The sequence below is a fragment of the Pituophis catenifer genome, unplaced genomic scaffold (assembly GCF_029215685.1).
Source record: "Pituophis catenifer annectens isolate HBS135680 unplaced genomic scaffold, rPitCat1.0.hap2 SCAF_9, whole genome shotgun sequence".
NCBI lineage: Eukaryota > Metazoa > Chordata > Lepidosauria > Squamata > Colubridae > Pituophis > Pituophis catenifer.
The window spans coordinates 2547690-2572776 of record NW_027256889.1 but is presented as its reverse complement, the minus strand read 5'-3'; the positions used below and the strand labels follow the sequence as shown (position 1 = coordinate 2572776).

The 25087-nt window shown below is 47.7% G+C and overlaps 2 protein-coding genes across 13 annotated transcripts in view; one reads left to right on the top strand and one right to left on the bottom strand.

Annotated features, from left to right (window-relative positions):
• RYR1 (ryanodine receptor 1) overlaps nt 1–25087 on the top strand; it is a 139542-nt gene that overhangs the window by 83572 nt on the left and 30883 nt on the right. For 4 of the 12 annotated variants that reach the window (XM_070949353.1, XM_070949349.1, XM_070949354.1 and 1 more), the window contains 20 exons: nt 1092–1173; nt 1344–1474; nt 2698–3012; nt 3781–4021; nt 5815–5902; nt 6820–6912; nt 9009–9023; nt 11795–11965; nt 12762–12821; nt 13966–14103; nt 14924–15036; nt 17018–17114; nt 17278–17384; nt 17543–17594; nt 18139–18201; nt 20591–20690; nt 21377–21456; nt 22339–22415; nt 23456–23529; nt 24299–24316. In XM_070949353.1, coding sequence (XP_070805454.1) covers nt 1092–1173; nt 1344–1474; nt 2698–3012; nt 3781–4021; nt 5815–5902; nt 6820–6912; nt 9009–9023; nt 11795–11965; nt 12762–12821; nt 13966–14103; nt 14924–15036; nt 17018–17114; nt 17278–17384; nt 17543–17594; nt 18139–18201; nt 20591–20690; nt 21377–21456; nt 22339–22415; nt 23456–23529; nt 24299–24316 — 2115 coding nt within the window. The remainder of the gene's footprint in view (nt 1–1091; nt 1174–1343; nt 1475–2697; nt 3013–3780; nt 4022–5814; nt 5903–6819; nt 6913–9008; nt 9024–11794; nt 11966–12761; nt 12822–13965; nt 14104–14923; nt 15037–17017; nt 17115–17277; nt 17385–17542; nt 17595–18138; nt 18202–20590; nt 20691–21376; nt 21457–22338; nt 22416–23455; nt 23530–24298; nt 24317–25087) is intronic. The other 8 variants (XM_070949359.1, XM_070949355.1, XM_070949350.1 and 5 more) reach the window with 3 other exon arrangements.
• LOC139320974 (uncharacterized) lies at nt 12927–13466 on the bottom strand (the record flags this gene model as incomplete). The annotated part of the gene is made up of 2 exons (XM_070949553.1): nt 12927–13040; nt 13419–13466. Coding segments are annotated over 2 exons (162 nt in total), but the record flags the coding sequence as incomplete, so codon positions are not given.

Sequence of the window (25087 nt, the reverse complement as noted above, 5' to 3'; positions counted from 1 at the left end):
CTGAAAAGCAAAGAGGGTGTGAAGAATGCTGCCCATCTGCTCCAGGGGTGGTAGAAATGGTCTGGAGGAGGCCTGGTCTAAAAGTCCAAAAGACCGTCCTTTGGGAGAAGGTTTTGGGAGGAGCGAGAAGAAGGGAGCATCTCCTGATGTCAAAGAGAGGGATGGAGAAGTTGCATGGCTCCCGTTGTTCAGTCTTTCTTCTCTTCTCTTCTCTTCTCTTCTCTTCTCTTCTCTTCTCTTCTCTTCTCTTCTCTTCTCTTCTCTCCTCTCCTCTCCTCTCCTCTCCTCTCCTCTCCTCTCCTCTCCTCTCCTCTCCTCTCCTCTCCTCTATCATCTATCCCTCTTTATCTCTCTCTCTATCTACTGTATCTATCTCTATCTATCTATCTATCTATCTATCTATCTATCTATCTATCTATCTCTATCTCTTTTTATCTCTCTATCAACTGTATATCTATCATCTATCTCTCTTTATCTCTCTACTGTATCTATCTCTATCTCTATCATCTACCTCTCTTTATCTCTCTCTATCTACTGTATCTATCTATCTATATCTATCTATCATCTATCTATCATCTATCTATCTATCTATCTATCTATCTATCTATCTATATATATATATCTTTATCTCTCTATCAACTGTATTTATCTATCTATATCTATCTCTCTTTATCTCTCTATCAACTGTATCCATCTATCTATATCTATCATCTACCTCTCTTTATCTCTATCTACTCTATCTATCTATCTATCTATCTATCTATCTATCATCTATCTATATATATATATCTTTATCTCTCTATCAACTGTATCTATCTAAATCTATCTATCTATCTATATCTATCTCTCTATCAACTGTATCTATATCTATCTATCATCTACCTCTCTTTATCTCCCTACTGTATCTATCTCTATCTATCTATCTCTATCTATCATCTACCTCTCTTTATCTCTATCTATCTATCTATCTATCTATCTATCTATCTATCTATCTATCTATCTCCTCTCTCTCCCCCTTCTCCTCTTCTCTTTTCTCTCTCTTCTGTCTCTGTCTGTCTGTCTGTCTCTCTCTCTCTTTTGTGCCCCTTCAGTGGATGATGTCCAGGTCTCCTGCTACCGAACTCTGTGCAGTATCTACTCCCTGGGGACAACCAAAAATCCGTATGTGGAGAGGTGAGCATGAGGAGAAGGTTGGGTTCAGTTAGAAGGGTATAGATCCTTTGTGGTGAAGATGGAGCCAAGAGGTTGGGGAATGGCCAGCAAGGATGGAAGGAGGGGTGAAGCGAGGGCCTAGCTTGGAGTCATTTGCATGTTATGATTTTGTCTCTTGTCCCTCTCTGCAGACAGAGGCCCCAACTTGGAGAATGCTTGGCACGACTGGCAGCGGCGATGCCCGTGGCTTTCTTGGAGCCGCATATCAACGAATACAATCCTTGTTCGGTTTATACTACCAAGTCCCCGAGAGAGAGAGCCAGTGAGTGTAACAGAAGGAAGCAGGAGGGACCGCAATCCCCTTTCGCCTTGACGTTTCCTCCAATTCTCTCCCCTTCCTCATTGGGCAGGGGGATTAATGCCCATCTAAACCTTCCCCTTTTTTTCCTCCTGCTTTCCGTCATCTTTTTCCATCTTTTATTTTTTATTATTGGAAAAGATAGGGTTTTTTTTTTTTTAACCATGTCTTCCTAGAGTAGGGGTGAGCCACTAGGGGCGCTTTAGGTCCTGTGGACTTCAACTCCCAGAACCCCCTTCGCATGATCACATTTCAGCTGCTAGGCAACCAGCTCGCTGCCATGTAACTAGTTTCCAAACTCAGTACAAGGCAAAACTTGGCACAGAGTCTCTGAGAGTCACGGAACGAATGAATTGTTTCCTGCAAAAGCCCACTCCCTGTTCCCTCCTCTTTTTTTTTTTTTTTTAATTTGATTTATATGCCGCCCTTCTCCGGAGACTCAGGGCGGCTTACAGTGCGTTAAGCAATAGCCTTCATACTTTTGTATATTTTATACAAAGTCAGCTTATTGCCCCCACAAACTGGGTCCTCAATTTACCTACCTTAGAAAGGATGGAAGGCTGAGTCAACCTTGAGCCTTGGAGAGATTTGAACTTACTTTAATTGCAGACAGCTGGTGTTAAATTACAGTGCCTTGTCTGCAGAGCTATCCAGGCTTTGGAGATAGCTTTTGTTTCCTATGGGAGGGGCCAATCACCTCCAAGGTGTGGCTTTACTCCCAAGTCGACCCTGCTTTCTGAATTGTTCTTGTCTTCTGGCACATTGGGAACAGGCTCCAGCTGTTCCTTTGCCTCACTGCTGTCTAGCTCCCTCTCTGCCTCCAATGCGAGCCCTCGTCCGAGCTTCTCCCAGCCCCCAGGACTGGCCCATGTTCCTCCCCAACCTCCTCACTGTCTGACTCTGCTGCCAACTCTGCTGGCTGCCAGCGGGCCACAACAGGAATGTCCTTGGTTCCCACAGGAAAACTATTTGTTTTGACCACAAAAAACCAGCTGGCTCTTTTTCCCCCTTCCCTGTCCCTTCTTCTCTCTTGTGGCAACCCTGAAGCCTACAAGATGGCCTCAGCCAGGTTTGCTTCAGGGTTGACATCTGGAGACATTCCGGAAGAGACGGTTGTCTCTGAATTTAGCTCTTTTTTTTTTCTTCCAGACCGCCAGAAATTTAAACCTGCCTGTCTTCCACCCCAGTCTTAGGCCTACCGAACTGCGTGGAGGAGATGTGTCCAGATATTCCGGTCCTGGAGAAGCTGATGAAGGACATCAACGGGCTGGCGGAGTCGGGAGCTCGCTATACCGAAATGCCCCACGTAATCGAGGTCACCCTGCCGATGCTTTGCAACTACCTGCCCCGTTGGTGGGAGAGAGGCCCGGAGACCAACGCGCAGGGTCCTTGGTGCACCGAAGTGACCTCTGACCAGCTCAACACTTTGCTGGGAAACATCCTGAAGATCATCGTCAACAACCTGGGCATAGACGAAGCATCTTGGATGAAGCGGTTGGCAGGTACGAAGGGAGCCTGAGGTGGTGGGATTGAAGCGTTTCTTTCTTTACAAGTGGGATTAAATTTTGCTCCGGAGAGAAATTGCATAATAAGGTATATCACTAAGCAAAGGTTGTAGGGAACTGTTCTGCCCCAGCTACGGACCCCAAAGAATGCAGCACACACAAAGTCTGTACGAAACTTAATTTACTAAAATAACTCAGTCTTTTTCAAACAAAGGCTGTTAATAAACTTTCTTAACAGCCTACAAGAATCCTAAAATAAGGTAATCACAATCTTACTAGACTTGGCAGAAAGCCCGGAAGCAATTTTGCAGAGAATCCAAACGCGAAGGAGAGTGAACTAAAGTTGTTCCCTACAGCTTGCTGCAATCGGCGTTCCTCCTTAAATAGGCTAAGGGAGTGGCCAATTAGCCCCAAGTCTTATTCTTGAGGAGACCTCCTCCTGAGGAGCTACTCCTGCCTTCTGGCAGCTCTTCATCCTCTTCACTTATGGGAGCTAAATGAGAAATTCGTTAAGTGAATGTTTTGCCCCATTTTACGACCTGTCCTGCCACAGTTAAGGGAATCACGGCAGATCTTAAATTAGTAACATGGTTGTTAAGTGGACTTTCCCCACTGACTTTGCCCGTCAGAAGGGATTTACCTGCGCCAATAAGCAGCTAGAGCTCCAGAGGTTTCCAAGCCCTCTGGAATTGTAGGGAGGGACTCTTAATTTAGACTTAGAGCAAGGTAGCCTGCTCCCAACTGAGGAGGCTCTTCTCTGCGCAGTCTTTGCACAGCCCATTGTCAGCAAGGCCAAGCCCGAACTGCTCCGTTCCCACTTCATCCCCACCATGGAGAAGCTGAAGAAGAGGTCTGGGAAAGTGGTGGCCGAGGAGGAACAGCTGCGGCTGGAGGCCAAATCCGAATCGGAGGACAATGAGCTTCTCATCCGGGATGAGTTTTCGGTGCTGTGTCGCGACCTCTACGCCCTGTACCCGTTGCTGATCCGCTACGTGGACAACAACAGGTAATCCTCCGTTGGCGAACCAAATCCATGCGCGCGCACATAAGGTGCAGATTGCAACTTGCAAGCTCATTCGAACGCCTCAGGCGTTCGAGGCGGGTGTAGTTAAGAAAGACAGCGTAGGGATTTCAGGAAAGCCAATTTGGTTTAGTGGCGTGATGGCAAACCTATGGCATGCGTGCCGGAAGTGGCACACAGAGCTGTCTCCCCAGGTACTTGAGCCGTTGGCCGTTGGCCTTCCGGGTTCCGGTGCGCTGGCCAGTGGTTTTCACGCGCACGGGAGCTGCTCTTCCGGTTTCCGATGTGCACATGCGCACACTGGCCACCACCGGCCGGTGTGCATACGCGCGCCGGAAACCGGAAGCCCCTGTTTCAGCACTCAGTGCCAAAAAGGTTCGCCAACACTGGTCTAGTGGTTAAGGCAACAGGCTAGAACGCAAGAGACTGTGAGTTCGAGTCCCGCCTTAGCCACAAAAGCCAGCTCAAGTGACGTCAGGCTAATCACCAGGAAACGGGGAATTCTAGTCCCGCTTTACGCACAAAATCCGATCCGATGACTTTGGAGCCATTACTAGGAGGCAGTGAGTTCTGGTCCCACCTTAGGAGTGAAAGCCAGTTGGGTGATTTTGGGCCAGTCACACACTCTCTTTCTCTCTCTGCCCAGCCTACCTCACAGGGTTATTGTTGTGGAGAAAATAGAAAGAGGAAGGGGTCTTGTCTATGTTCGAGTTATTTGTAAAAATCGAAGAGGTGGGATCTAAATCAATAAATAAGTCCTGCTTTATTGTTATCTTGAAAGCCTGTTTTGGGTAGTTCTCTGTCCCCGTTTATATTAAACAAAATCAAGGCAGGGTTGTTTTGAAGAGATGGAAAGCGGAAAAGACGAGAGGGTCAAAAGAAGGTCGAATATCCCATTTTCCCATGGCATGTTACATGGCGGCTAGTGGGGGGGGTTTCCGAGCTTGGTAGCTTTCTTCCAGATGTTTTATTACCAAATTTAGTAACGTCATAAATGCTAGAAGGGAGGGGAGTTTGCTCACTCAAATAGAGAGCAATCCCCACTCCCCGCTAGCACTGATAATATTACCTAGTTGGGTCGTGAAAGGTGTGCAAGAAAATTACCAAGCGCAGAGAGCGCCAAGAATCCCACAGTCCTCCACCCTTCTCCTTCGCGTACTCCACTCCCTTCTAGCACTGATGATGTTACCTAGTTGGGTAATGAAACGTTTGTAAGAAAACGGAGAGCACCAAGGACTCCACAGTTCAACCCTGAGCTACAAATATTCTCTTCCGTTGATAGGGTGGGTCTCAGTGCTGAGTTTCCCCAGACTAGATCACATGAACCGTGGAATTTACCCTGATTTTCCCCCCCCCAAAATAAGACCTCCCCTGATAATAAGCCCAATCGGGCTTTTGAGCGCATGGCAATAAGGCCAATCGCTTATTTCAGGGTTCAAAAAAATATAAAACAGGGTCTTATTTTCGGGGAAACACGGTAGCATTAGCATTTAGCACTTAGACTTAACACTTAGACTTATATATCGCTTCATAGTGCTTTTACAGCCCTCTCTAAGCAGTTTACAGAGTCAGTATAATTGCCCCCCAACAATCTGGGTCCTCATTTTACCGACCTCGGAAGGACGGAAGGCTGAGTCAACTTTGAGCCGGTGAGATTTGAACTGCCGAACTGCAGCTAGTGGTCAGCTGAATTAGCCTGCAGTGCTGCACTCTAACCACTGCGCCACCACGGAACTGTGGAAGGAGGCGCTCTCCAACCATTCTTTTTGCATCTGCAGGGCCCACTGGTTGACCGAGCCCAACTTGGATGCTGAGGAGCTGTTCCGGATGATTGGGGAAATCTTTATTTATTGGTCCAAGTCCCACGTGAGTCAGCTTGGGGGGGGGGGTAGCAGCAGGGGTGAAATCCAGCAGGTTCTGACAGGTTCTGGAGAACCGGTAGAGGAAATTTTGAGCAGTTTGGAGAACCAGTGGTGGCAATTTTTAGTAGTTTGGAGAACCGGCAAATACCACCTCGGGCTGGCCCCAGAGTGGGATGGGAATGGGGATTTTGCAGTATCCTTCCCCGGGAGTGGGGTGGGAATGGGGATTTTGCAGTATCCTTCCCCTGCCACGCCCACCAAGCCACGCCCATAGAACTGGTAGTTAAAAAAATTTAGATTTCACCACTGGGTAGCAGAGTGGCAGGTTTGCGGGTTCAAATTTCCAACTTGTCTTTCCTTTGAGAACGCTGGAGAAGAACAGGTGAAAAGCTGCTCGTTGTCTTTTGACTTCTAGGATCCATCCGTGTAGAAGTATTCTTAACGTAACTCCTTTTTGGAAGGCCAGGGGGGTGGGGGTGGAGGCCCTGCTTCACCTCCAGGGGGAGAATATTCCACAGGGCCGGGGCAACGGCAGAGTAGCGTTTCTTCCTGGACCCTGTCATTCAGGATTCATTAACTGACAGGTTACTGACAGATGGGACAGGCTGATACAATGCCACAAAGAAGGTTCTGTGGGTAACTTGGCCTGCATACAGGGGTGGGATTCTACCGGTTTAGACCGGTTCAGGTGAACCGGTATCTCCGATGATCAGCTGCGTTTTTCTTACCTATATCTGATTAGCACAGCAGAGCGGATTGCCGCACCTCCACTGTTTTAATTCCTTAGCACTAACGCGGAAGGTGGTTTTTCGTTTAATTGCACCCGTAGCAAGAACCGGTTGTTAACCCACCACTGCCCGCATTTGTATTAGGTGGAACCCCCTGCCTAAGTCTTCCGTCTGATTCTTCTTCCTCCTGCAGAATTTTAAACGCGAAGAGCAGAACTTTGTCGTTCAGAACGAAATCAACAACATGTCCTTCCTGACAGCCGACAGCAAAAGCAAAATGTCCAAGGTGAGAAGGGTTGCCAGGATCTCCTCCTTCAGCAGGGCAGAAGGTAGTGGGTACGTCCTCCTTAGCGGCTCTTGCCATCCTTGAAGCCACGCTACCATCTCAGGAGGGGGAAGGGTCTTTGACCCAACCGTTGCTGAGCTCCAGGTGGACAGGAAGTGTCCGAGGGCTGCAGGATTCCAGATCTCAGGGCAGGAGTAAACTTACTCAGTTGCCTTGGTTTAGCTACTCATTTTCTAAACATTTAACTTGCAGGTGTAACCCTACAGATCTTTTCTTATGTAGATTCCTCTCTTAAGGGTACACGAAGTGAAGGAACAGTACAAAAACCTCCTTTTAGTGCCCCAAACGGTGGAAAAAATGGGTCTTGTTATTCAGGAATCTTTTACTCAAACTGGAGCGTATCACAAATGTGGGAATTTACATCATTTGTGCAACAGGGTTAATCGTGCAAGTCCACCAGTTACGTCCATCGACATGCATTGCCTAACGATATCGCTCGCTTACAATTTACAAAAGAAAAACAATGGTAAGTTATGCAAACGATGTCGGTGGACGCCAACGGTGTGATGCAGATCGTTTGCAACAACATGCAGATAGGGTAAATCCCAGTGGAAATCAAGTTTGGTGGTAGGAGCTGTGATGGCGCACGCAGTGGTTGGGATGCAGTATTGCGGGCTATTTATGCTGAACTGCCATTTGGCAGTTCGATCCTGACCGGCTCAAGGTTGACTCAGCCTTTCAGCCTTCCATCCTTCCGAGGTGGGTCAAATGAGGACCCAGATTGTTTGGGGGCAAGAGGCTGACTCTGTAAACCGCTTAGAGAAGGCTGATGCAGCCCTGTGAAGCGGTGTATAAGTCTTAAGGGCTATTGCGATTGCTACAAAGGTCAAATGTTCTCTCCCAATTTCCTTCTTATTTATTGCCCTTATATATATTTATAAGAATTGCTGTGCTGCCCTCTCCTAAGCCTCTTAAGTGTGGCTCACAATTAAAGAAACGCCTAAACCTTTTCCTGGTCAGCTGTTACTGGGCATACATTTTGTCCTGAGTCCACCTGGCTAGGAAGAATTCAGCCTGCTCTTTTTAACTCCATCAGACCTGCTCCTTTCTTCCCTGCCCCCGTGTCTCGCCACGTACATGTCCAGGTCCCTCTCGATCCGTTCACAGGATCCTAAACATTGTCCTGAAAATCTGTCCAGGTGGAGGACAGAAGATTTGAAGGAGCAAAGGGCGGTGACGGCTGACTCCAAATCACAAACTGTCCATATGCCTTCCTTAGTCAAGGATTTTCCCATCGACCTCATTTTTTTTTTTTTAATTTGATTTATATGCCACCCTTCTCCGGAGACTCAGGGCGGCTTACAATGCGTTAAGCAATAGCCTTCATACTTTTGTATATTTTTATACAAAGTCACAAACTGGGGGAGATTCGAACCAGCAGAAATTGCAGGCAGCTGTGTTAATAACAGAGTGCATTAAACCACTGTACCATCAAGGCTCTTATTTGCGTGTTCTCCGTCCTCTTGCAAGTAACAAGAACCAGAAATATGCTTTCCCCATCCCCATCCCCCATTTCTACCTTTGGGAAGGAAAAAAAAAATGGCAAGATACGGTGAGAAATGAATCCTCCTGTTTTGTTCATTTCAGATACTTTGGATCCGTTGTACGGGCCCTTGGTGCTCTCCGAGCTTGGTTCTTTTCTTGCAGACATTTTGAAGTAGGTAAATTATCAGTGCTAGAAGGGAGTAGGAGTTTGCTCTCTGCTTATAAACTCCCCTTCCTTCTAGCGCTGATGATGTTCCCTAGTTGGGCATCTAGATCATGCAAGAAAACAGCCAAGCTCAGAGAGCACTAACAATTCAACCCTGAGCTACAAATATTCTCTTTGGATCAATTGATTAGATATTGCTGGTGGGCGGGGCGGAAGAAACCAACATCTGGGCGATGGGAGATTTCATAGGATCTTAGAATCCACCAAGTTCTGGACAGATGATTCTTGCTTTGAGTCCTTGCTTCGTGTCCTTGAGGCCTCCTCTAACCTTCTCTTTCTCCTGTCTTGTCTCCCTTTCCTCACCATCTCCACATGTGGGTTTTAGTCTGAAGAAAGCCAGGTTAGCAAAAAAACACAGCTGTTCCACTGGCCCGAAGGGTCAAGGCAGCATGGAGCAATGGGGTATCTCTGCCGCAACCCTTCGCTCCCTCCCTGTTTAGAAGTGGGGCGAGGGGTGTGTGTGGTGGGGTGTCGTTGCAAAGTCAACCCGGGGGCCGGGAGGAAGGGAAGGGGATGCGGCTGCATGGACGGTGACAAAAGCGCAGTAGCTTTTTTGCAGGTCTGGCCGCAACGCATCAGACATGCGATGGGTGGCGCCTTCTGCCTGTCAGTCACCCAGTTAGTGGGACTCACTCACGCCATGTTGAAGCGGGCAGCCATGCTCTGGAGTAGTTCTGACATGCCACAGCATGTCCTCCCTCCCTCCCTCCTCTTCCTTCTAACTAACCAATTGGTCTCGGAGTCTCCAAAATCCAGTACTAAAAAAAAAAAAGAAGAAGCCATCCCTTAACTCCCAGCATGCTTTGGGAGTCCTTCTCCTAATCTCAATCTACCTTCTTGGTCCTCTTCTTCCTCCACCCCCACCCCCGTACACCCCAGAGCCCATCATCCTGCCCTGCCACTCTCCGAGTGGGGTGGGGCGAAAGAGGTTGCCTGTTCATGCCCCGTCATCTCCCCCCCCCCGGCTGCTGACCGTGCTTGCGTGAGGTTCTGTGTAGAGGTTGGCTAGGCTGTTTTTGCAAGGCTGCCTGTTAAGCGGCCAAAGATGCTGGAAGGGTGTCTTCTTGTCATCTTGATCGAGCCAAATTAATTCATATCGCTTTGATCCCTGGGAAGGGGGGAGGGAGGGAGGGTGGGAGGAAGTGGGCCTCTGCGTGCCACGCCAACTCAGTCCCGCCCGTTTTGAAAATTTGGTCCAGGGTGTCTCAGGAATTTGATAATTTTTCCTCCTGTTGTCTACAATAGGGGGTCCCCAACCAGGAGTGGGATTCAAAAATTTTAGCAATCAGTTCTCTGCCCGGTTGCTGGCTGGGCATGGCCATGGTGGGTGTGGCCTACTTGGCCTCCTGCACCATGGTGGGGATGGAGGTGTGCGTGTTATCGCCCTCCCCAGGCTCCGGAGGCTTTTCCCTAGAGCAGGGGTCTGCAACCTTAAACACTCAAAGAGCCATTGGGATCTGTTTCCCACAGAAAAGAAAACACCGGGAGCCACAAAAACCCTTCCCGTGTCTGACTATTTCTTGAACGGCCACAAAACTAGCATATGTAGTTGAATTAAACGTCTGTTTTCTTCTGAAACTTAACTTTTCTTGGATTTATTCTTAATTTTTCTTGGCCTACCGGGGGTTGAAAAGCTCAATGAATCGTGTCGCACATTGGCAGTTGTGACGCATATTTTGAGTGACAGGGAGCCACAGCAGAGGGGTGAAAGAGCCACATGTGGCTCCAGAGCCACAGGTTGCTGACCCCTGCCCTAGGGCCTCCGGGAAGGCAAAAATGGCCTCCCCCGTGCTCCAGAGCCCCTCCGGAGGCCGGAAATGGGCCTGTTTCCAGACTTCTGGAACTTCTGGGAGGCCCATTTTTCACCCTCCCAGAGCCTCCAAGCGGGCCCTGCACTTACCTGGCATCCAAAATGGGCTGCCTGGAGACTCCTGGGAGGGGGAGGGCAGGGCGGAAGGGACCAGCCAGTCCTTGAAACTACCAGTTCGGCGAACCAGATGTAAAATTACCATTTGGTTTGCCCGAACCGGCTGAATCCCACTCCTTTCCCCAACCCCCAGGCCGTGGCCGGGCTGCAGCCCATTCAGAACTGGACCGCAGAAACCCCTTGGGAAAATTAATTGCCCACCCCTGCTGTAGGAGGTGGTCAAAAAAAAATCAAGGCGATGCCCATTATGATGTGATCCAACCTCTGCTTTAGATGCATCCCATAAAAAAAAAAACAACAACAGGCAGAGCTTGGATCACATCATGGCAGCCGCCATCTTGATTTTTCTGACTGCAGATACCCCTGACCTCTTGACGTGAGCATTTCCACAGATCCTGCTAAAATGTCCCCTAATTCCCTTTCCTAGCAACTGCCTCTCTCTTACTCATTTTAATTCCACGTTCCTAGATCTGCAGCTCCGTATCTCTTCTCTGGTATTCCAAATGGGTCCTCTCTACACTGGCTAACACCCCCCTCCCTTCTCATCCCCAGAAGACCCTCCTCTTATCCAGGCATAACCTCTGCATGTGCATCGTCACTTCTGAAGTCCAGCCAAAGTCCTCCTTTCTGTCTCTGGGTCGATGGATCAAAAAGCGAATGCATGGAATGAGATTTTGATCCACGCGCTCCTGAGAGACGGTCTTGGAAGCAACGGTGAACGATCCCAGATCCCTGAGCATTAGAGGCAACAAGTCTCTGGATTGTCACTTTTGACACACTGGATCAGGGGTCTCCAATCTTGGCAACTTTAAGACTTGTGGACTTCAACTCCCAAAGTTGCCAAGGTTGGAGACCCCTGCGCTGGATCATAGGTGTCCAACCTTGTTCCACTTGAAGAGCTGTGGACTTCAACGTCAACTTGCTGGCTGGGAGTTGAAGTCCACTGATCTTCAAGTGGACAAGGTTGGACATCCCTACCCTACATTTTACAGCTTCTTCTCTCCCATCTTCTCTTGAGAGAAGACCTGGTCCAGCTTTCCCACCAGGTCATGGAATCCCCATGTCTGAAGCAGCGCTTGGTCGCTAAAGCTTTTGCCCGGTCGAGCTGTTGGCATGCCAGGGGACAACCTGAGTGGCACAACCTCCCTTTCCTGCCAAGCTGACTTTGGCTCTTCCTCTCCCAGTCAGGTGGCTCGGACCAGGAACGGCACAAGAAGAAACGCCGAGGGGACCGCTATTCCGTACACACGTCCCTCATCGTGGCCACGCTGAAGAAGATGCTTCCCATCGGCCTGAACATGTGTTCTCCAACCGACCAAGAGCTGATCAGCATGGCCAAGATACGCTACGCCTTGGTGAGGGTCCTGGGGGGGGGGGGGTTGCTAAGGAAACCAGGTTTCCATGGCAAAGTTTCCAGATCTCCAACTGTTGACCAGGTTGACGGTGGTTGACTAGACATGAAGCAATGTTGGAAGGTCCACTCAACTGTGGAGCTGGAGAGCATGGACCAGGCAGATTTTATGTACACTTTTATGTACACCGAGAGCGTATGCACCAACACAAATTCCTTGTGTGTCCAATCACCCTTGCCCAATAAAAAATTCTATTCTATTCTATTCTGTGATTGAGACGAGCGTGAAATGGGCCTTCACTTTCCTAGTTGAGGAAGGATAGAAAAGCTACAAAGGACAACTTTGTTATATTTACACACCAGGGGTGATATTCACTTACCTTTGCCAGCGGTTCACAAATGGGTTCGCTTCACTCATACGTGCCACCTCCGCGCATGCGCAGGGAGTCAAAAACAGGACGTGATGACGTCCGGGCAGGTGGGCGGAGCCTCCTGAAACCGCTGCTACTGGTTTGCCCGAACCGGATAGAACCAGCTGAATGCCACCACTGTTACACACACACACACACAGGATCACAATGACCATGTTCCTCCTCGAGCTCTCGCTTTGATTTCAGTGATTTATATCCTGCCATCAAGGATACAAATCCTGAGGTTCCTGTCAGTCAAGGAACACCAACGTTCAGAAATCTCAATGGATGGTTTGTTTAAGAAGGGATCATAAACCTGGCAGGAAGAGGTTCTTTCTGGGATTGTTCCTTGGTTGCCTTGGTTCATGCGAACGCTCTCCTCCTCTGCAGAAAGACACCGATGAAGAGGTGCGTGAATATCTCCAAAACAACCTTCATCTTCAAGGCAAGGTGAGGACCTGGAACGGCTCCAGAAAGTGAAGTTTTGGGAATTCAGGCTTTGTGGGTTTTCCCATAAATAGACCTGCTCCCTTCCTGTCTGGATGAGTACATGAGTTACAGAATAGAATCTAACTTTTTCTTTCTTTCTTTCTTTCTTTCTTTCTTTCTTTCTTTCTTTCTTTCTTTCTTTCTTTTCTTTTCTTTTCTTTTCTTTTCTTTCTCTCTCTGTCCCTCTCCCTCTCTCCCTCCCTCCCTCTTTCTTTCTTTTTCTTTCTTTTTTCTTTCTTTCTCTCTCTCTTCCCTTCCTTCCCTCCCTCCCTCTTTCTTTCTTTTTTCTTTCTTTCTCTCTCTCCCTCCCTCCCTTCCTTCCCTCCCTCCCTCCCTCTTTCTTTCTTTCTCTCTTCCCTTCCTTCCTTCCCTCCCTCCCTCTTTCTTTCTTTCTTTTCTCTCTCTCTCTCTCTCCCTCTTCCTTCCCTCCCTCCTCCTTCTTTGTTTCTTTCTTTCTCCCTTTCTTTCTCTCCCTCTCCCCCTCCCTCCCTCCCTCCCTCTTTTTTTCTTTCTTTCTTTTTTCTTTCTTTCTCCCTTCCCTCCCTCCTCTCTTTCTTTCTTTCTTTCTTTCTTTCTTTCTTTCTTTCTTTCTTTCTCTCTCTCTCTCTCCCTCCCTCCCTTCCTCCCTTCCTTCCCTCTTTCTTTCTTTCTTTCTTTCTTTCTTCTTTCTCTCTCTCTTCCCTTCCTTCCTTCCTCCCTCCCTCCCTCTTTCTTTCTTTCTTTCTTTCTTTTTCTTTCTCTCTCTCTCTCTCCCTTCCTTCTGTCCCTCCTCCTCCTTTGTTTCTTTTTTTCTTTCTTTCTCCCTTTCTTTCTCTCTCTCTCTCCCCCCCTTCCTGCCTTCCCTCCCTCCCTCTCCTTCTTTCCTTCCCTCATCTTACAAACTACTACATAACAATGACTGTAATAAAACTCAGAATCTAGCACCAAAAAGTATCTGGAAAAAAACACTAACATCCCACAAGGGACCCATCTCTCATTCTACCAGGATTTTGGGGACAGAGACTAGTTTTAAGACCTCATTTAAATAGAGCTGGGGGGGGGGGTAGGAATGGTGATGTTTCAGATGGCCTGCTACACTCTGTGAATGTTCCCCTTTGCCTTGCAGTGTGAGACTTCCTCCTCCATGCGCTGGCAGATGGCCCTCTACAAGGAGATGGCTGGAAAAGCCGAGGACTCCAACAATCCGGAGAAGATTGTCAAACGTGTGCAGGAGGTCTCCGCCGTGCTCTACCACCTGGAACAGGTATGGACCCACAAAGGGATTTTTTTTTTTTTTTGCTTTGATTTATATGCCGCCCTTCTCCGGAGACTCAGGGCGCCTTACAATGCGTTAAGCAATAGCCTTCATCCTTTTTGTATATTTATACAAAGTCAGCTTATTGCCCCCACAAACTGGGTCCTCAATTTACCTACCTTAGAAAGGATGGAAGGCTGAGTCAACCTTGAGCCTGGTGAGATTCGAACTTGCAGTAATTGCAGGCAGCTGAATGTTAATAACAGGCTATTAGTCTGCTGCGCCACCAGGCTCTTATTTGGCAGGTTTTGGCAGGTTCATAGGATAGGATTTGCTATCTACAACTACTGATGGCTGCGGAGACCTTCCCAAATTTCACGGCCGCGATTCTCGATGGCTGCCAAATTTGAAAGTCAACTTAAAAAAAACAAAAATCCACCAGCGGCAAAAAAGCACCAACAATAAATATAAGCAGAATGGCAGTCTGGGATTAACATCCACCCTGCAATTGCAGGTAAAAAACACATTACTTCCTGGTTAAAACCAGGAAGTAATGACACCCGGGCGAGTGGGTGGAGCCTCACACCGCCATCGCTACCGGTTCTTCGAACCACCTGCCACAATTTCTACCGGATCACCCGAACCGGAAGCATTTCACCCCTGATTGGGACCTAGTAACCCATCTCCTTGATGGATCATGGAGTTTTCAGAGGGAGGAACCTCAAAGGAGGAATGCAAAGGAATGGGAAGGAAGCCACTGATCAGGAAAAGCGAGCGTGTTGGTTACTCTTATCTTCCAACCCCGATTCTCTTCTGCCTTCTTCTGCAGTTGGAGCACCCGTACAAATCCAAGAAAGCCGCGTGGCACAAATTGCTCTCCAAGCAACGGCGTCGTGCAGTAGTTGCGTGCTTCCGCATGACGCCCCTCTATAACCTGCCCAGGTGAGTTAATACAGCTCGGTTGGCTGGTGCGCTGATTGGAAGGAGGGTCATTCCATATACAGATTCACCACTTCCAGACGGAATGGAACAACTCGCGTCCGCCAACTCCCCATGCTCAATTCACCACAGCCAACTCCCCATGGGACAACTCGCTGCAGGACAGTTCAACAATTCAACTTAATTATTTAAAGTAATTTTATTTTATTTTTATTTTTTTTATTTATATGCCGCCCTTCTCCAGAGACTCAGGGCGGCTTACAATGCGTTAAGCAATAGCCTTCATCCTTTTGTATATTTATACAAAGTCAACTTATTGCCCCCACAATCTGGGTCCTCATTTCACCTACCTTAGAAAGGATGGAAGGCTGAGTCAACCTTGAGCCTTGGAGAGATTCGAACCAGCAGAAATTGCAGGCAGCTGTGTTAATAACAGGGTGCACTAAACCCCTGTACTATCAAGGCTCTTTTAAATAATAAATTTTAATTTTTGTCATTCCCATTACATTTTGTCCCTCCTTTGGCATTCTTTCTTTCATAGCAATAGCTTAGACTTATATACATCGCTTCACAGTGCTCTACAGCCCTCTCTAAACAGTTTACAGAGTCAGCATTTCCCCCCCCAAACAATCTCGGTCCTCATTTTACTGACCTCGGAAGGACGGAAGGCTGAGTCCACCTTGAGCCGGTGAGAATCGAACTGCCAAATTGCAGGCAAGCCGGCAGTCAGCAGAAGTAGCCTTCGGAATTCCATCTTAACCACTGTGCCACCACGGCTCGTGATTAATGATTCTACTCGACTATTTCTTCTATATTAATGTAGCTCTTTTCCTGCGGTGAGTTGTTCTGCAGTGAGTTGGCCAACACGAGTTGGCCAAGGCAAGTTGGCCAAGGCAAGTTGGCCATGACAAGTTGATGTAGATCCCTTCCAGCAGTTGGGGGGGTCTGTGTTTCCTTAACACTGCCAAACACTTCCCTAACGCTGCCCACTGTGAGGGACTCGCAGGAGAAGATTCCTGCGAGTCCCTTGGACTGCAAGGGGATCAAACCAGTCAGTCCTAGAGGAGATCAACCCTGACTGCTCTTTAGAAGGCCAGATCCTGAAGATGAAACTCAAATCCTTTGGCCCCAGAGGTGAAATGCTCCTAGTTCAGACCGGATTGCCCGAACTGGTAGCGATGGCGGCAGGTGGCTCGGTAGCAAAAATCCATGCCCGCCCCCCCCCATGCCCAGCTGAGCCGCGTGATCATCAGAGGCTTTTTTTTTTTTTTTACTTTTAAAAGCATTTTTTCTTCGGCCGAAAAAATGCTTTTAAAAGTAAAAAAAAAAAAAGAAAGCCTCTGATGATCCCACGGCTCAGCTGGGATCGTCAGAGGCTTTTAAAAGCATTTTTTCTACAACCTCTTTGGCTGAAGAGATTGTAGAAAAAATGCTTTTAAAAGCCTCTGACGATCCCAGCTGAGTTGCCTGATCATCAGAGGCTTTTAAAAGCTGAGTTGCCTGATCGTCAGAGGCTTTTAAAAGCATTTTTTTAATAACCTCTTCGGCCGAAGAGGTTGTAGAAAAAATGGTTTTAAAAGTTTTTTTTAAAAAAAGTTGGCCATGCCCACCCTGTCATATTACCCACCACCACCAAGCCACGTCCACAAAACCGGTAGTAACAAATTTTACATTTCACCACTGATTGCCCCCTAAGAGAAGGAAGGACTCACTGGAGAAGAGCCTAGTGCTGGGAACGATGGAGGGCGAAAGAAGAAGGGGACGACAGAGAAGGAGGTGGCTGGATGGAGTCACTGAAGCAGTCGGGCATGAACTTAAATGGTCTCCGGGGGATGGTAGAGGACAGGAAGGCCTGGAGGAACATTGTCCATGGGGGTCGCGATGGGTCGGACACAACTTCGCAACTAACAACAACAACACTGGCAAAATGGGAATCATCTGGCTGGGACGGAGGACACAATTGACCTGCCTTTCTGCTTCTCAGGCATCGTGCTTGCAACATGTTCCTGGAGAGCTACAAGTATTCCTGGATCTTCAGTGAAGAGCACCCCTTTGAAGACAGAATGATTGACGACCTGTCGGTGAGTCTTCTCGGGGTGGGGGTGGGGGAGATCCTGAGGTCAACTGGGGGAATGGTTTGAATGCTCCACCCCCTGGTATTTGTTTAGCGGAAATGCTACATTTCACAGGTGCCTAGCCTGATTTCTAATTGCTCTTTTTCCTGTTGTGGGATGTGGGTTGTAGAAACCTGGGCCGCAGGAAGAGGAAGAGGAAGAGGAGGAGGAAAAGAAGCCAGACCCTTTGCATCAGCTCATTCTCCATTTTAGCAGGACAGCATTAACGGAAAAGAGGTTTGTAGTGTGGCAGTGATAGAATCCGAGCCGGGCGTGAATTTGGGCTGGCCCTGATGTAGGAGAAAGACAGGCGGAGGAATTGGGGAATTGGAATTTCAGTCTATCTGGAGGACGATACACTGGTGCTGATCTTGAACGTGTTTACTTTATTTCAGCAAACTGGATGAAGACTATCTGTACATGGCCTACGCCGACATCATGGCCAAGGTAAGCAAGAGATGCACCATTTCAGTCTGCTTCAAAAGCTGGTCTGGATGTCTTGCTATGTTTTCACCTCTTCTGTGGCTGCACCAAACTTTTTGTGGCATGTTGGCTGTTTTCCAAAAAAGGGCGGGGCAGGACCCTTTGGTGGGAGGGACTGGGAGAAGGGGTGTGCAACCCATTTTTGCATCTTATATGTACTCTGGAATGGATCGTGGCTGGAACAGTATCAGACACAAGCAACCAAATCCACGTGTGAAGGTTTCAAGTTGACCACTGTACTTTATTGTGTGCTGCCTATACTACAAGAATCTCCTCAGTCTGCTTGCCTTCGCTTGGGAACAAACAGATCAGGTCCCATGGAACTCAGGAGGTGTCAGATCTTAAGTCTTTTGCAGCTGCGCAAGGACTCAAGGCTAACTCCCTGCTTGATCCCTCCTCCGTTGGCAGGCTGGGAGTTTTCCAGCAGACAGTTGTGGGAAGGATCTTCATATATCTGTGTTGCTGCTCACCTCTTTTTTCCTTTTTTTTTTAATCCCTGGGACTTTAGAGCTGTCACATTAATGAAGGAGAAGAAGGCGATGGGGAAGAGGAAGAAGAAGTGCCGTTTGAGGTTAGTGACTTCTCTCTTCTCAACTTCCCAAATTGGTTTTGGACACTTCAACTTGCAGGTGGTTGATCTGTCCCCGTCTACACACACACACAAACACAGCCAACCGAGGGTTAAGAAAGTACTTGGCACGCACACAGGTCGTTATCTCAAACTTGGCAACAATATAATCACCGTCTGCCAAGAGCTTTTACTGCAACAGATAACATAACATTACATACGCATTGCAAATAGTCCAGCAAAACAATATCCCTTCGGCAGCTTCAGACGTTGTTCAAGTGACTAGCCAGAGTTAGTTTTTGTTCGTCACAGAGTTTTACCAGCCACCATCCTCTCTTATATAGTCTCTGGGGTGTGGTCCAGTGACTCAGTTCTAATCCCTAGCACGCCTCCTTAACTGCTGCAACCGTTTATCACGCCTTCGTTGGCGTGCATCCAGGAACGACGGCTCTCCTTCCTCGCTCTCATCCGAGACACCTGGCTCCTGGCTAATCTCCTCTCCCTCGGCCGGCACCTGAGACAGTGCCAGAGGGGAGGGGCCTGGAGAGGGAGGTCTGGCTGACTCCTCTCCCTCATGTTTGGAGCCTTCTTCCTCCGATGAGATAGGCTCAGAGGGCGGGCCCACAACAGTGGTCAAATCTCCCTTCTTGACCTGCGTGCTCCCAACTTGCCAAGAAGGTCAAAATGCTCCAGATGTGAAACCTAATCCTATATTTCAATAATAGGAAAATGACATCCTAGCGCAGTCGGTAGGCGCACTTCTGCTTACAGAGGTGGGAGAAGGGGCATCGAACCTCGTACCATCTAGTGAACCTTCATAAAAGCAGCAGGAGAGACCTGGGTTGGGTCAACCCATCTAATCCATCATTCCATGTCCTCCTAATGGCCAAAACAGATGTAGATAGGGACTTCAACCATCCTTGTCATTTTCCAGTCGTTGATGTGTCAGGGCTACTGCCAAAAATGTAGGAGATGATGAACAGACGTCAAGATCAATAGCTTTTGAAGGCACCTCCATGGATTTGCCCATTCCCCTTCTAGAATCTTCTAAATGTCCATGAAGATTCAATTCTGCATTATATAAAGAAGTCACTCCTCTTGTTAATTTTCCATCTTCACGGAGAGTGCTAGTTTGGTCTGATTAAGGCACCAGGCTAGAAAGCGTGAGTTCTAGTCCTACTTCAGCCACAAAAGCCAACTAGGTGACCTTGGGCCAATCACTAGGAGATAGTGAGTTCTAGTCCCGCCTTAGGCATGAAAGCCAGCTGGGAAACTTTGGGCCAATCGCTTTGGAGATTGTGAATTCTAGTCTGGCGCCAGGCACGAAAGTTGGCTGGGTGACTTTTTGGGCCAGTCACCAGGAGACGGTGAGTTCTAGTCCCGCCTTAGGCATGAAAGTTGGCTGGGTGACGATTCAGTCTCTCTCAGCCCAACCCACCTCAAAGGATTGTGGTTGTGGGGAGATGTGTTGGAGATATTGTTGCCTTATTTGTAAAAATAATAGGGGTGGGATATAAGCAAACAAAAAGGGACGCGGTGGCTCAGTGGCTAAGACACTGAGCTTGTCGATCAAAAGGTTGGCAGTTCAGCGGTTCAAATCAGAGCCTTGGTAGTACAGTGGTCTAAGGCACCCTGTTATTAAGCTGGTTATTAAGACCAGCTGCCTGCAATTACTGCAGGTTCGAATCTCGCCAAGGCTCAAGGTTGACTCAGCCTTCCATCCTTTCTAAGGTAGGTGAAATGAGGACCCAGATTGTGGGGGCAATAAGCTGACTTTGTATAAATATACAAAAGGATGAAGGCTATTGCTTAGCGCATTGTAAGCCGCTCTGAGTCTCCGGAGAAGGGCGGCATATAAATCAAATTAAAAAAAAAAAATCCCTAGCGCCGCGTAACGGGGTGACCTCCCATGACTTGTCCCAGCTTCTGCCAACCTAGCAGTTCGAAAGCAGGTAAAAAATGCAAGTAGAAAAATTGGGACCACCTTTGGTGGGAAGGGAACAGCGTTCCGTGCGCCTTTGGCGTTGAGTCATGCCGGCCACATGACCACGGAGACATCTTCGGACAGCGCTGGCTCTTCGGCTTTGAAACGGAGATGAGCCCCGCCCCCTAGAGTCGGGAACGACTAGCGCGTATGTGCGAGGGGAACCTTTACCTTTACCTTATAAGCAAACAAACCAATACATTTGACTCGAATTCCAATGTTGTAAGAGACAGAGGAAGCTCTACCTTTTGGGAGCTTCTAAAAAGCAGCACCTTTGCACACCTCTCAGGCAGGCCCCGGAATGTACCTGAAATGCTTTTATCTGAATTTTGGAGACCATCAGAATTTTGGAGACTCTCTATCTTCCTCCTGTAACCTCCTCCCTCCTGTTCCTTTGTCTTCTTGCAGGAAAAGGAGATGGAGAAGCAGAAGCTTTTGTACCAACAATCCCGACTTCACAATCGCGGAGCAGCCGAGATGGTCCTGCAAATGATTAGCGCCTGTAAAGGTTAGAAGTGATCCTACTTTTTCCTCCCTACTTATTTCCGGCAAAGAATGGATCCTTGGACGGGTCAGGGTTACTTCATCTGAAGAGAGAAAACCTTGATTAAGTCAGAAAGAACTGGAGCTGGGAGACTTGGGAGATATAAGTGGTCCTCAACTTACAACCATTTGTTTAGTGACTGTTCAAAGAAGTTGTTGTGATGGCCATCATGTACCAGAAGAGATACAGGAAGGACTGAATTGGGAGAGAGAGAAAGAAGAATTGGATGGAGAGCAAATGAACGATGTCCTTGAGGTCTTGATAGTAGGAAGAGGAAGGTATCACTAATACCTTCTGGCATTAAACTTTAGTCTAACAACAATGAAGTCAAGACCCAAGAACCAAAAGAGAAGTTGCTTCTTAGTTTCCTTATTGTTTCTTTGCTTACAGACAAAATCTTGCCAGACTAAAGCAACTGTCTGCATACCATGTTTCCCCGAAAATAAGACCCTGTCTTATATTTTTTTGAACCCTGAAATAAGTGCTTGGCCTTATTTTCGGAGAGGTCTTATTATTTTGGGGCGAATGGAGCAAGATGGGACTCCTCTTGCCATCTTACCTGGTTTTTAAGATGCATCTCCTGTAGAAGAAAGTCATTGTGTTCCAAGACAAGAAATGTCATGAAATGATTTGGTTTTCTGTCTTGACAGGGGAGCCTGGAGCCATGGTTTCCTCTACTCTGAAATTGGGCATCTCCATCCTAAATGGTGGCAATGAGGAGGTACAGCAGGTAAGAAGAAGGAGACCAGGATTCTGGGCAGGTTCTTCCTTTTGCTAATTCCTGGAGACTGAGAAATAGTTTTATCCCAAGATTAAAAGACTCAGATAACACTGGATGGAGTATAAAATTAGGACAGAGAGGGGGAAGTGGCAGTCGGAGTTGGAGAATGGTGGTTCAGCGGGAAGCATTCTGGAGAACAGCTGGGTGGTGGGAGACGTCTTTAAAAGAAGAGTGAGAGCAAGCTACAGATGACATCAAATGGATATTCATTTTGGAGGTCCACCATGGACCATACTCCCCAGCATAAATCAGAATTGTAGAGCTAACTGAAAGAGGCAGACTTGGTCCTTTCTGTCTCACCACATGATAGTCCCCTTTGAAGCATCTATTTTCAAGGTTGGGAAAGGTACATCACTAGATTCTCTCACAAGGTGACTGGAAGGGACTGACTAGGTCCATGCAATGGAGGATGGTGTGGTTCTCCTTCCATCTATAGTATGGTCCTTCTGTACCCTGTTTCCCTGAAAATAAGACCCAACCGGAAAATAAGTCCTAGCATGATTTTTCAGGATGCTCGTAATATAAGCCCTACCCGCAAAATAAGCCCCAGTTAAGATTGTCAGCCAGATGGGTGCATTTAGTACCGTATTTCCCCCAAAATAAGACCTAACCAGAAAATAAGCCCTAATGTGTCTTTTGGAGCAAAAATTAATATAAGACCTGGTCTTATTTTTGGGGAAACACAGTAGATTAGACCTTCAGATCTGTAGATGTGAAGAACGATGATCTATGAAGATAGGAACTTGCCGTGTTATGTTGTTTTGATTCACCAAAAGCTAAACATTAGGTTCTCTGGTCCTTTCCAAATGTTGACTTTCTCCCTTTCTTCAGAAAATGCTGGATTATCTGAAGGAGAAACGTGAGGTGGGATTCTTCCAGAGTGTCCAGGCACTAATGCAGACCTGCAGGTACTTAGCGGTGTCTTCTACTTTTTTCTTTGTTTTTAATACTTCTCATTATCTTGTTGTCCAGGGTTTGGAACTTAAGGTCCTCTAGATTCAGTAAGGTCTGCCGACTAGATAAGATCTATTTGTGAAATTAGAAAGTTGCAAACTTCGGTCCATTTTCTCTTTCACATACTTCTGGTTAAAAAGAAAGGCTGTGAAACTCTTGAAGATCCTTCACTTCACGGATGGGTCCTCTCTGGGGACAGGGAAATGCCAAGGACGTTGAGGTCACCATGAGTATCTTCTGGGAAGAGATAGAAAGAAATGAGAGATGCGCTCCAAGAACATGTGGTGACCTAAAACCTGGAGCTCCATAAAAGCAATTTGGGAAGGACTATGGGAATGCCAGATTTGAGGAGGGCTTCTTATAAACTCCCTTTTCCATCTGGGGGACTCCTGTGTATGTTTGATGTTTAATTTCCCACAAAGACTTAAAGCTAAATTGGGACATCGCAGGAAGTTAAGATGGTGACTCAGATCAAGAGCGTATGCACCAGTGGTGAAATGTAAAATTTGTTACTACCGGTTCTGTGGGCGTGGCTTGGGGGGGTAATTTGACTGGGTGGGCATGGCCAACCTTTTTTATTTATTTATTTATTTTTGAAAGCATTTTTTTCTACAATCTTAAGAGGTTGCAGGAAAAAAAGGCTTTTAGAAGCCTCTGACGATCAGGCAACTCAGCTGGGATCGCCAGAGGCTTTTAAAGGCATTTTTTCCCCTACAATCTCTTCGGCCGAGTGCTCGTGTCACCACAGGGGCCCCGACACAAGTGACGTCGAGCTGGCCACGTCCACCCTGGCCATGCCCACCGTGGCCCCCTGAGGTCAAACACAACCCTGATGCAGCCCTCAATGAAATCGAGTTTGACACCCCTGAACTAGGTCAATGTTATAACCATCATCCTGGGAGCTGCTACTACCTCAGTATTTTTTGGTCCCGCAACTGACATTCTACGGTGTCCTCACCTGCTCTCTTGTTCCGTTCCTCCCCTTCGTTCACAGCGTGCTGGACCTCAATGCCTTTGAGAGGCAAAACAAGGCTGAAGGACTTGGGATGGTAACAGAAGAAGGAACAAGTAAGTCCTTCTGTCCCGGTTGAGGTGCTCCAGCAAATCAACCAAGAACGAAGCTCACTCCTGCTTGTCTCCGTTCTTCTGCCTCCCGAGGCAGGCGGGAGGCAGCACCCTACCCTACCCCCTCCTTCCGTCACCCCCCCCCCCCAAGGTTGAGTCTGGCCACTGGATTTTTTGGGGAGGGCCCCAATGGCCCAAAAAATTCAGCAGGGGAGGCCAGGAAGCTTTGCATGCGGGACATCGTCTCCCGGTTGTTGTTTGCTGGAAAATGTCTTCCCAGGCATTTCTCCAGGTGGGTTGTGGAGAAGGCTCAGCGTTGTTTTGAAGATGGGGGCAGAGTTTGCATCCCCGAGGAGGGATGCAAAAGAGGTGGGGGGGGGTTTCCAAGATGGACACTGGCTTCTTTCCCGAGCCTGCCCAGTGTTCATCCTCTTCCTTCAAACCCGCCCCAGCCCTCTGCATATCCATTTTGTGTTCACTGCTTCCTTCTCGTAAGACGCGAATTAATTGAGATTTCTAAAACCAATAATGGATTTCCCCTCCTCCACCCTCCCCATCCACCTTCCTCCCCACCCACCCCAGGTTCTCTGGTCTCATCCGTTCTCTGTTCCACGTTAAATGGCATTTTAATCTTATTTTGATTTTATTTTTGCTCCCTCTCTCTGGTTTATAATGGTCTCCTTTTCCTTCCGGCACCTGCCTCCTCTCTCCTCCTCCCTCCTTCTCTCCCTTCCCCTCCCCTCTCCTGGTGTCACCGCTGCCCCTCCCTCAGTCATCAGTCGTGAAAATGGTAAATAATCTCTTTTGCTTTTATGTGAAATTTGCGGTTTTTTTTCAGTTTCTCGGCTTCTTTTCTTTTTTCTTTTAATTTTAATTGCCCTTTCTAACCTGAGAGATTGGATGCTAAAAAAAAACACCCAACTGATCGGAATCCCCTCCTTCCATTTCCTCTCAACCCTGGTTTAGAATCTAGAATCTTAGAACCCCGGAGGAATTCATCATGGGTTTCTTAACATCCTGGGGGCTGCAAATGTAGGGACTTCAAGAGGTCCTGCATTTTGGACCTATTAGACGACGGGCAAGATGAATGTTGCAACAGGGATCCTTAGAAAGAACTTTGATGATGTTTGCTCAAGTGTATATTGGGAATGGTTGGGTCGCCTTGAGCCACATGTCCTTAGAGTCTGGAAGTTCTAGACCAGAGATCTCCAACCTTGGCAACTTTAAGCCTGGTGGACTGTAACTCCCAGCTTTGCTGGCTGGGGAATTCTGGGAGTTGAAGTCCACCAGGCTTAAAGTTGCCAAGGATGGAGACCCCTGTTCTAGACAGCTCCACCTCTACAGTCTTCGGACCAGACTTGATATTGGTGATCAAATCCCCGAATTACCTCAACTGAGAATCTGGCCTTTGCCTGGAATCTCAAGCGAAGCAGACAGGCGTTTATAATCTGTGGTCCAGTTAAGGATGATGGTAGATAGATCAATCCACAGTGGAACCATCTGTGCTTATCAGTTGGAGGTGGGTTGACCAGCTAAGCTGATCTGTTCTTTAGAAACTGGG